Raw genomic sequence first — 11,837 nt, 5'->3', positions numbered from 1 at the left:
ATTACTCATAATCCAATGCTATACTGGATGCTTTTTTTTGCTGAGTAGTGGCTGGATTCATAAATGCCTCTTAATTGTTAGCTGAATCAGTCTACTCCTGGATTTGCAGAAAGCAGCTACAAACTAAATAAGGGACTCGGTTATGAAATAGGATAAGTCACCATAACATATCATCAAAGTTAAAACTAACCAAGCTTTTGCATGTTGTGCAGTTACTAGGAATTGTGTTGTGCAAGACCAGTCATAGGGTTGCAGGGAAAATGTTTTGGATAGCATTTTCTTCTGCTTCTGTTCTATTGATACTCATTCCTTCCCCTCAGTGTGCTTGGACAATGGAAGGGTTGGCAGTCTTTACAATGGGGCCCTCTAAAAAAAGATCCCACAGTGATCAGCTCTTTGGTGATAGGAGGATGGCAGCTGATAGAGCTTTTGTTACAACCCATGGCAGACATAAAATCAGAGCATTCCTTTCAAAAGTCCCACTTGTTCATTGATCTAACACAATCAATGAAACAAGATACGACATCTTTCCCCTTTCCAAAAAGGGGAGAGGAACATCTCATGATACATGGAAGCAAAAGTTTAGTTTAAAAAGAAAAATTATTGGAGTAGGGAAACCACGCTTGCAGTACAGAAACAACTCTCTCCCCTTATTACACTAAATAACAAATCAAATCAAAACAAAACAAAATGAAAAACAAAAAAAGAGGCTGTTTTAACCATGTGTAAAATGTGCATTTGCACAATTGTCTATACATGCAGTTTGAAAGAGAGGAAGCGTTAATTTAAAAAAAAAAAAACCACTGAAATCAAAACCAAAATAAAACATAGAGTTTTATATTTTCAAAAATACATTAAACATATACTCTTTTTCTGCAATGTGCATATTTTATATTTGCTCTCTCACACATACTTTCTCTCTCTCTCTCTCTCTCTCCCTCCCTCTCTCTCTCTCTGAACTTAAGGTACTTTGGTCAGCAAATCCTATTGCTACATCCTCATTTTTTCCCATTTTGAAACAACAAAGCTTCCAGAAAGTTTCCCCAAGCTACCAAACATCTATTTGGGGATTTTTGTTGTGTTGTTGTTCATTTGCTTGTTTTGTTTTGGTTTTTTTTCCTTTTTGTAAACTTTACAAAATAGCACAAAGATTCCATTTGGATCAAAAGCATACATACTTGTTTTTTTTGGTGAGGGGGAAGATCACAAGATGGATTCATTGCATCTCAAGTTGCTTTCATCCTCTGAGCAACTTTTCTACACAATCCTTTGGGTTAGTTATTGCTTAGAGCTTCGTCTTGATGTCACCCATTGTGCAGGGTGCATTTCTTTGGTTTGACATGGCACAACAAATGGGAATGGAGAAGAAGAACTAAAGCGATTATTCTCACAAGGGGAAAAACAACTGCAAAGATGATGCAAAAATCTATGGTATGCATAGTACAGAAGAGCCCCCATGAGGCAAATTTTAAAAAAACAAACAAATAAAAGAGATTATATCTATATTGAAAAGTAAACATTGTGCATCCTTCTTGCGAAACAAAAGGTCCTCCAAATTGGCTGCTTTCAAAAGAAGAGACCAGATCTTCCAAATCCAACTGATTTTTAACCAAATCAAATTCTGCCTCACAGCAAACACTGATGCCAAAGAGACCACAAATAGGATAAGCTTTTACAAAAGTGCAACAGTTTACAAGGCCTTGATTTTTTTCTTTTCTTTTTTTTAAAGTATCCTGGGAAACCCATCGAAAGGGAAAATTCCTGTTTGGCACACCAGAAAGGGTTTTTGGAACCGGAAACATTCCGTTGTCTTGCCAGAGTACCCAACGACAGCATCAGACAACAAATTCTGGAACATCTTCATGGGCGAGGTCCAAGGAAAAGTATTTGCTGGTTCTTTTGGCGGGAAAAGCGTTTTGGATATTGATGCACTGTTGAGCTAAACAGCCATTACAATACAGACTGTCTTCAGCCAATCCATGGCCACACCCAAATGTATAACTCTGTGCTGTCTCTTGGCATAGGCTCGCCAGGCGCAAGAAGTCTTTTTGGTAGAGCCGAATGTCATCCAGACTTAAGCTGTGGCGATCGGTGGAAGTCCTCGGTTTCTGGCAGATGCTCTGTAGAAAATTAGGAAAGGTTTAATTTGTTCTTCCTTATTCTGAGACCCTTAAGTTGTATGGAATAAGTTGCTGTCTGGTGAGTTCTTTAAATACAATTTTATATTGATCAAAATATGAGATTTTGTTGATGATGATGGCCCTTGAATTTGACTGGGAAAAGAACTAAAGAAAATTTAGCCTCTTCTCTGAGGAGAGTAGGAACTTGAGAAAACACAAGGGCTGGGTTCAAACATGGGTTGACAAAGCACAATGGCTGTATTCACATCCCATATAGGTTTCAACAACATGTTGAAACTTAGGTATTGCATACAAAACAAAACAAAACCGCTTTAAACTTAATGTAAACCGCTCTAAACACAATTGTAAAAAATTCCATTTTTGTGTAACAGAATCGTCGAAGTCTGGAATATCTTCTCTGATTCAGTTATCTCAGCCGTTAACTTTCACAGCTTTAATTCTAACTTAGCTTCTGTGGACCTCACTCCATATTTCAGGGTGTGTGCATAAGTGCACTGGTGTGCCTATTGTCCCTGTCACATTTTGATTTTCTTATTTTCTTTGTTTGAATTTGTAATTTTTGTTTGACAAATAAAAATGAATAAATAACAAATAAATTGTATTTTGTGTGTGAGTCCTTCACACAACATACTAAGATTAAAACTGTATTACTATAAGACACTGATCCACCAACCACTGAGTTACATTTTAGCCTTGTCTGGCATATTGTGCAAACTCAGCCAAACAATCTTCATTGATACTTTTGTATTATCCAAAAGCTTAAAGTGCCTGATAAAGTGCTTATCAAGACACAATTCGGTGTATTTATTTTACTTCTCCTTTTTCTGCCTAGTTAAGGTATAGCAAAACAAAGAAAAGTAGAAGACAACATTAAAACATCATGTGATGCTTGAAATGTAACTGATAATTGAAAACATATGGAAGGGATTTTTCTACCAATTCTCAAAAAAGTGGTTTTGCTTCCATTCCTGTTATGACTATCTGCCATTAGAATGCTACATTCTGTCATAGACATCCACCCATTCAGTCTGACTTGTTTTTCCCCATCACAATTCACAAACCTGTGGCAATGAATCAATGCTCTGGCCACGAAGTTTTACCACTGTCTCTGAGGAACTGGAAGTAGACGAATTCACTTCTTTGACAACCAATCCTGAGTTAGGTGACAAGAAAATAAAAACCAGAAAGAGATGAGATGTTTTCCTGATTCAATTGTCATTAAGTTTTCATGGCATTGTAGTATTGCACAGAACATCAGTACATCTAAAGTGCACTTTTTGCATTGAATTGCATGGTAAAAATCATATGAGCCTGTTATTGTTCAGCTGGCCTTTACAGAATTCTAAGTACAGCAATAATGAGTTCAATGGAATGAATACAACCTTCCTTAACCGGGTGCTCTCCATATGTGCAGACCCTGCTAACTAGGGACTTCCTATGGGTCATGCTAACCAGGGATTATGAAAGCTCTTTTCTGGAGGATCCTGCCTAAGCCACAGATGAGCCATGGTGGCGCAGTGGTTAGAGTGCAGTATTGCAGGCTACTTTTGCTGACTGCCAGCTGCCTACAATTTGGCAGTTAAAATCTCACCAGGCACAAGGTTGACTTCCATCCTTCCGAGGTGGGTAAAATGATCATTGGGGGCAATATGCTGACTCTATAAAGTGCATGGAGAGGGCTGTAAAGCACTGTAAAGCGGCATATACGTCTAAGCGCTACTGCTATTGCTAAAGAAGGCTGTCCTTACCCTGAAAATTATTTGAATGAAGATGGTCAAAATCCAGCCTGACATACACAATTTGGTATATAAAATACAAGATGTTAAAATTAAAACTGATACATCTACTCTGCTGGAAACTGCTAACTTGAAATGGTTACTTCGTTATATATCATTAAATATTTGGTATGTTGCATGTAGTATATATATGTATATTTCTTTGAAACTTTTGTAATTGTAATAAAAATACAGGTAGTCCTCGACTTATGACTACAATTGAACCCAGTATTTATGTTGCTAAGTGAGAAATTTCTTAAGTGGGTTTGGTCAGGGGTAGGATTTAACCCATGTAATAAGCTGCTGATACAAAAAGAGGGTTGTGAAAATATTTACAGATCCCTCACATCCTGGACAAACTGTTTCAACTCCTTTCCTCAAAATGAGGCTATAGAGCGCTGCACCCCAGAACAACTAGACACAAGAACAGTTTTTTCCCCCAAAAACCATCACTCTGCTAAACAAATAATTCCCTCAACACTGTCCAACTATTTACAAAGTCTGCACTACTATTAATCTTCTCATCACTCCTTATCACCCATCCCCTCCCACTTGTGATTGTATGACTGTAACTTTGTCGCTTGTATCCTTACGATTTATATTGACTGTTTCCTAGTATGAGTTGATTGCTTATTGTACCCTATGACTATCATTAAGTGTTGTACTTATGATTCTTGACTCTTGACAGATGTATCTTTTCTTTTATGTACACTGAGAGCATTTGCACCAATTCCTTGTGTGTCTAATCACAATTGGCCAATAAAGAATTCTATTCTATTCTGTTCTATAACCAGTTTGGTGAGTGTGCATGTTGTGTGCATAACATTTGAAAATCATCTTTTCCTGTTGCGCAAAGCAGTTGTGGTTGAAAAAGCAGGAAATAAAGGACAGCCTAGAGCCCAGGCGGGCAGGCCAAACAGAAGAGCAGAAAATCGTCGGGCCAAACCAGTAAAATCCCACCTCTGGGTTTGCTCCCATTTTACAACTTTTCTTGCCACATTTGTTAAGTGAACCACTGCAGTTGTGAAATTAGCAACACAGTTATTAAGTGAATCTGGCTTCCCCATTGACTTTACTGGTCAGAAGGTGGCAAAAGGGACACTGCAACCATCATAAATGTGAGTCAGCTGTCAAGCATCCAAATGTAAATCACATGACCATGGGCTTGCTCCAACGGTCGCAAGTGTGGGAAAATGGTCATAACTCACTTTTCTTCAGTGCCATTGTAACTTTGAATTGTCACTAAACAAAGTGTTGTTAAGTCGAGGACTTCCTGTATTAGGATTATCCTTTTGTTCCTTACATAATAAACTCACCTGAATGCCCATTAAACTTCCTGGCCAACAGCATGTCCTCTGTGATGTAAATGCAAACATCAGGATTGATGTCATCCAGAGACGTTTCGCTTGTTGGCTCGAGATCTCGAGGATCATCAACCAGCATTTCTATTTCTGAAACAAAGAGAGAATAAATGCCAGGGGAGAGGAGGAACAGCTGGAACAGCTACATTGACACGATTGTGGGTACAGCAAAGCATAACCTCACCCTGACCTAGAGCAAAGGTAGCCAGCCCTGCGGACCCATTTAATGATTATTGAATAGAATAGAATAGGAATAGAATAATAGAGTTGGAAGGGACCTTGGAGGTCTTCTAGTCCAACCCCCTGCTTAGGCAAGAAACCTTATAGCATATCAGACAAATACTCTAAAACAAACTTCAGAATGATGTGTAAGCCTAATAATTGGGTTTGGTGAGGGAAACCGATTCAAAGGAATACGAGGCGAGAGAAGGGTAGGGCTTTATACATTGTTAAAAAGTTGGCATAGTATTTGCACATGGTAAGAGATACCTAAATGAAAAACCTGATTCAGTTTTGCTACGCTGTGACTACTTGGCTTTAGTAAAGTGTACTTTAGAATAGAATAACAGAGTTGGAAGGGACCCTGGAGGTCTTCTAGTCCAACCCCCTGCTTAGGCAGGAAACCCTACACCCTTTCAGGTAAACGGTGGTCCAATCTCTTCTTAAAAACTTCCAGTGTTGGAGCATTCACAACTTCTGGAGGCAAGTTATTCCACCGATTAATTGTTTTAACTGTCAGGAAATTTCTCCTTAGTTCTAGGTTGCTTCTCTCCTTGATGAGTTTCCTTCCCTTGCTTCTTGCCCTGCCCTCAGGTGCTTTGGAGAATAGCTTGGCTCCCTCTTCTTTGTGGCAGCCCCTGGCAGCTTTACAACAGCTATAGATGAGTTTGGGAAATCCAGACGATGCAACTCCCCTCCCCCTCCAATGGTTTAGCCCCACTAAAAAATCTAAAGGGAGAGTACAAGACACAGGGCGCCTTTTCTTTTGTTCCCAGAATGAAAAGCAGCTGCGGGAGGCAGCAATCAAACCCAGAGAAATAACAGAGGAAGATGATGCATGCCCTCTTTTCCTTCTAGGCTCTTTGTCCCACCAGCCACAGGACAGGATGAAATCCACATGGAAAGGATTTTCAGTCCTCCACGGGCCATTTCTTCACTCATGACAACTTCCTTCTGGCCACACGATTTCAATAAAAAGGAAAAGAAAGAAAACCTAACACCTGCTGGGAGAATGCTGGCATGCTTTAGTTCATCTTGTATTTTCCCGCTCTTTATTCTTGAGAATATAGCCTTGGATATTTTTAATAATAGGAAAACTAAAGAGATAAAAAGATATAGAAACCAAAGCAGGAGTCAGGCCATTGGCCGTTCCAGCTGAGCATTGTCTCTACCAGGAGTTTTCAAATCTTTTCAGGCAGTGGAAATGGATTAAAAATCCCACTAGCCTTTGATCAAGAGGCAAGCTCTAGAGATAACAACGTGACTGTGTTCAAACAAACCCCATCAAGTTCTTATGCACCCATAGGTTCTTGAAGAACACAGCTTGAAAAAAAACCTGGTGTACATCAGCCCCTCGCAGCTGTGTCCGATTAATATCCAGAATCCCTTTGGCATCCTGAGAAATTATGCGAAATTATACACCCCCAGACAGCACATCAGAAGACTAGCTATGCTAATTGCCAGTGGGTCTTCAAGCAGAGAAAACCCCTTTCCAAGGTTGTTTGAAAATCGCTTTTCAAACTTGATAATTCTGAACTATTTTTTATATTTTTCATCATTTTTATTGAACTACAATTAACAAACATCATCAAAAACACCCAAAGTGCATAAAGAAAAAGACATAAAATGGATTATCTATTTCTAAATCTATAGATAATATAGAAAACACAAAAAACATCTACTAAAAAGTAAATACATAAACAGTACAGTACACACACAAATTGAACATATATGTAAAGTATTACCACATTCCATATTTTGGAACTTGAATCCCAATTTAGGAAACCAACCAACCAACCAACCCAATTACCTCTACATTACTGGGCAAAAGATTGTCAAGAATAAACCAAGTATGGACAATTACCATCCTCCTGAGAGGAGTCCTCCTCCAGCCGTTCCTTCTCACTGCTTCCTACTCCAGAAGTATGAGAACTACCATGACTGGTCATAGAGCTGCAAGCTCTCAGCTGGCGATGGACGGCAGCCACCATGAAGTCCTCCTCAGTCCCTCGTTCCCTGGGCTTTGGATCAGTCTCAATTCCAGAGGTGTGGGAGCTGCTATGGCTAGCAGTGGAGTGGCGGGAGAGTCGCTTGTGCTTCATACTGCCTGAACTACTTCCACTGGCTCGGGAACGCTTTTCCAGTTGATCCATATCAAGGTCCAGAGCATCGCTGATGTAGGATTCACGGTATTGTTTTTTCTCTGGAAGAATCACACACGAAAGTATGTAACATCCGTACTTAATCTGGCATCCGAACGATGGGCTCAGAAATGACGGTTGCATACGTATGGCTTCATATACAGTGGGTGCTATCAGGAAGCCGGAAAGGCACATATTGTTTCAAACTTGCAATAAACATGGGATTTCTACCTTCATTTTCCTCTAGCTTCCTGATCTGCCGCAGGAGAGGTTGCAGGTTCATGTAGAGGCGATGGCTATTGCTCAGGAGCTGCAGGAGATGCCGAGATCGCAAAGGACAGCCAGTGTAGTAGGTGAGCTTACGAGCAGATGGCAGGCCATCAGGCAGAATCTCAAATCTTTTGCCCTGCAAGGACAAGAGACATGAAGGAATTCACCAACACACAGCGACTTCTGTTTAACCTAGCTTTCTGTAGGACTTTCTGTCTCAGGTTGTCTCTGTTTTACAGTGTTTGTCATATCATCATCTTTTAACAACCGCATAATCTCTTGTGGAGTGGAGTCTGGGCAACTGAATGGAGCTAGCAGATGGCCGGATGCCCTTCCTGTTGCCAATGCGGAGTTCTGTTCAGCAGATATATTCTCATTGTGCCCGGAGAAAGAAATATCTGCTTTTAGCTAGAACCGAACTCATATCCTCCTGATTGTGAGGCGAGAGCCACTGCACCACTCCTGTTTGTTGTATCATATCTGGTATCAAAATCCTACAGAGGGTCCAATTTTGAGATTTTCCTACTCACCACAAATACAAGTTTTCCTACATTGGTCCAAGGGAAGTCATAGAGCAGCTGTCTTTCACTGTTTATATTCTGAAAGAAAGAAAGAGAGAGAGAGAGAGAGAGAGAGAGAGAGAGAGAGAAAGAGAGAAGATAACATGATTGTGCTATACTTATCTTAGAAAGTATACAGCTTTTAAAGTGAAACAATATGCCCTATTCACTGAATTCAGCCACTATTTTTTATTTCGTAAGTCAAAAAGAAAGTAGGTGCGTGAGCTTTTCAAATGATTTGCTTGACATGATGCTTGTCACATTGCATATGAGGTATTACTCGTGCTGATTAGACTGGACTGGCCGACTAGATTTGGCAGACAACTTTTTTCTGTTAAGAGCTGAATTACCCTAAGGCAGTGGCCCCCAACCTTTGGGGCACCAGGGACTGGTTCCAAGGAGAGAGGTTTTCCCCCAGACCTGAGAGGGGTGGTTTGATGTGCTGCCTGCATCCCCTGGATGGACCTTTGCTTGTTTGTGTGGTCCGGTCACAGACTGGAGTCAGGCCACAGACTATGGGTTGGGGATCCCTGCCTGGCAGAATCCCCAAAATTATTTCACTTCATTTAAAGATTAAACCCAGTATCATTGATCTTTGGTCAGGCATTTATTACTTTTCACCTTTCAGGTTTTTTTTAAAAAAAAGCAAATTTGGAGGTTACTGAGTCCACATGGAAGGCTTTGAGGAATTACATAAGACCCTGGGACCATAGCTTGGGCACATCTGCCAGAATCCTGAAAAAGAAATGGCCTCAATCACATCTGGACAGGTAACTGAATGGCCTGTACCAATAAGTCAGTCATGGAAATATGTACCTGGAATATCTGGATTCCCTTTGTGGTAAGCCCAAGGGAAAGGGAAGCATCGATTTCTTTCTTGTCCTACAAGAGAGAAAATACACTTGCATTATTCCCCCACATAATGCATTTGGCTGACATATCAATGATAACCTGAGCTGTACACATATTCATTAGCGGATTGAGAAAAGAAACCTTCCTTTGAGCCAAATGAAAGAAGAATTTGAGGGTTTTTTTTTAAGCACTGCAAGAATTGATTGGACCACAATCTTATAATCCTCAGAAAGATCAGGATGAAGACGCAGGAGTATAACACAACCCCTTGTAGACTACCTTCATTCTCTTTCAGCATCATCCTTTTGGCACCTCCACAATTATTTTGGAGTAGGTGAGATGAACGCTTTGAGCTTGGAGGGTTTTCTTACTTTTATTTTGCTTTGGATGGATATTTGGAAGGAAGGCTTAGCTGATCTTGTTTTCCAACAAAATAGCTAGATGACACATAGGCCAGCATCTCCTGCTTACTCCCTACAAACAACAAGCATTTGGAAATACACATCTTTGCAAATAGAAGTTCCATTTAACAATTACAGCTGTATTTGTATACCCAAACGTAAGTGTCTAAGATGGTCAAATGGTAACACTGAATGCAGCCTCTAAGAGCTTGTAAAAGAATAAAAAAGCAGGAGGCCTATAAAAATCTTACAATACCTTCAAGTAGGGTCAACTTTGCTGTGCAAACAACTAAACAGCTTCTTGGGGCAATAATAATTCAATAAATGCCAATTGAGCAATGAATGTATCAATCTAAATGGGGTGATTCTGGATTCTTAAAAGACCGCATTGTGTAATTTAATATCTAGAAAAAAAATCCATTCCCAACATACACTATGTCATTATAGCCACTGTGGTAGTGGTGCAGTGGTTAGAGTGCAATACTGCAGGCTACAGTTAGAATGCAATACTTCAGGCTATTTCTGCTGATTGCCAGCTATCAGCAGCAGTTCAAGTCTCAAGGTTGACTCAGCCTTCCATCCTTTTGAGGTTGGTAAAATGAGGACCCAGATTGTTGGGGGCAATATATGGACACTGTAAACTGTTTAGAGAGGGCTGTAAATCGCTGTGAAGCAGTATATAAGTTTTATTGCTATTCTAAACAATCTGAGATCATCTCCAGTCTGGGCTCTAATATTTGGGATGTGCACAGATAAAGACATCCATAGTGGAGCCCTTGAATTTGGAAAAGTCAGGTCCTACAGAGAATTTCATCCCAATGATCTTGAACAGTTCCTGCAAAGTGGAACTTATGCTGCTATTGGGCAATGCATTTCAATTATTTGAAAAATATTCATCAAGCTAACCTATCACTCTCTGGATCAGGGGAGCATATCTTCTTAAATGCAAGATGGGAAATTAATTCTGGTCTATTCCTATTGTTAAGCCATCTTTCCTCTGAGCTGCACGCATTACTCAACTCACTGAATAATCCACACTCCCATTGTCGTTTTGAAAAACATTTCAAACATTTGCTTGCAAAGCAATTACTAAAGGATCCTGATTACATCCAACAAAGTTAATGCCAGTCCAGGTAAAATCCTCCTGAATCTCAGCTGCCAGGCAGCACAATGCTCACAGATTTAGAATTTACCACATATCTTTATCGCCAGTTTTTGAAAAGGGGCTATTAAAAAATAATCTGCAGCTTCTTGATGTGCAATTTAAAATATGTCTCTAAGTCCACCTCCAAAGAATTACTTTAGTTTATTTTTTGTGATGTGAGTGAATTGTATGATAGGGAAATCATTAAAATTACGACTGGGAGGCATCATCCCATAAAAAGATTACAAACTGCCTAGCAGTGGTCATTTTACCCGAATATTTGCTTGCTGTAGCCTCACTCCATACCTTGTATAATCTATAATAATGGACAGCTACGTCATCCAACCGAACAGCCTCCTTGATGTACTTGAGATGGGCCTCAGAGGCAGTGAGAGCACATTGGTCTTTGTGCATGATGGGGATGTGTTTCAGGATATAATCCTTCCCTCTCTTGGCCACCACCTGCCAAGAAGAAAAATACACGTTAATTATTAGGGCATATGGGTTCATATTCTCAGGCACTTCACTGTTCAACTATTTATTTAGTCAATTTATATGACTCTAGGTGACAGAGAGTGTTAAAAAGATAAAAGAAATGTGTGTAGATACACAGCAGCCATAAAAACACAACAATCATTAGCACAGCCAGGAGACAGCCTCCTTTGCACACTGATTGCAGCCTTTCCTGCTCCAGATGTCTTGGAGGCAATGAAAATGGTGCTTATGCATTTCCTGGGACATTTTAGGCATTAAAAGATTGTTCCATTTCAGAATAACCAAGGGGTGAAGAATATAACAATATAATGGTTGCATCTCTTAGAACCCGACACCCTGTTGAATCAGGCTAAGGCTTGCCTTAATTCAGCATTCTGTTTCTTAAAGAGGCCAACCTCTTTTGAAAGTTTGAAAACACGAGATGAGAATATGCACACCATCCACCACTGCTTCCCTGCACGTAATATTTGATAGTACA

The 11,837-nt window shown here is 39.9% G+C and overlaps 1 protein-coding gene across 3 annotated transcripts in view; it reads right to left on the bottom strand.

Moving 5' to 3' along the window:
• Positions 1-792: 792 nt before the first annotated feature.
• Positions 793-11,837, bottom strand: part of FRMD6 (FERM domain containing 6) — a 117,828-nt gene continuing 106,783 nt past the window's right edge. For all 3 annotated transcript variants that reach the window (XM_087922435.1, XM_026698725.2, XM_026698726.2), the window contains 8 exons: positions 11,171-11,326; positions 9,284-9,349; positions 8,438-8,506; positions 7,869-8,043; positions 7,361-7,699; positions 5,233-5,367; positions 3,203-3,294; positions 793-2,120 (listed from right to left, as the gene is read on the bottom strand). In XM_087922435.1, coding sequence (XP_087778561.1) covers positions 1,836-2,120; positions 3,203-3,294; positions 5,233-5,367; positions 7,361-7,699; positions 7,869-8,043; positions 8,438-8,506; positions 9,284-9,349; positions 11,171-11,326 — 1,317 coding nt within the window. In that variant the 3' untranslated portion in view covers positions 793-1,835. The remainder of the gene's footprint in view (positions 2,121-3,202; positions 3,295-5,232; positions 5,368-7,360; positions 7,700-7,868; positions 8,044-8,437; positions 8,507-9,283; positions 9,350-11,170; positions 11,327-11,837) is intronic.

This window comes from Pseudonaja textilis, chromosome 1 (assembly GCF_049901715.1).
Source record: "Pseudonaja textilis isolate UNSWEBS1 chromosome 1, rPseTex1.2, whole genome shotgun sequence".
NCBI lineage: Eukaryota > Metazoa > Chordata > Lepidosauria > Squamata > Elapidae > Pseudonaja > Pseudonaja textilis.
Note: the sequence above shows the minus strand (reverse complement) of the source record. Positions and strands in the feature narration are given on the sequence as shown.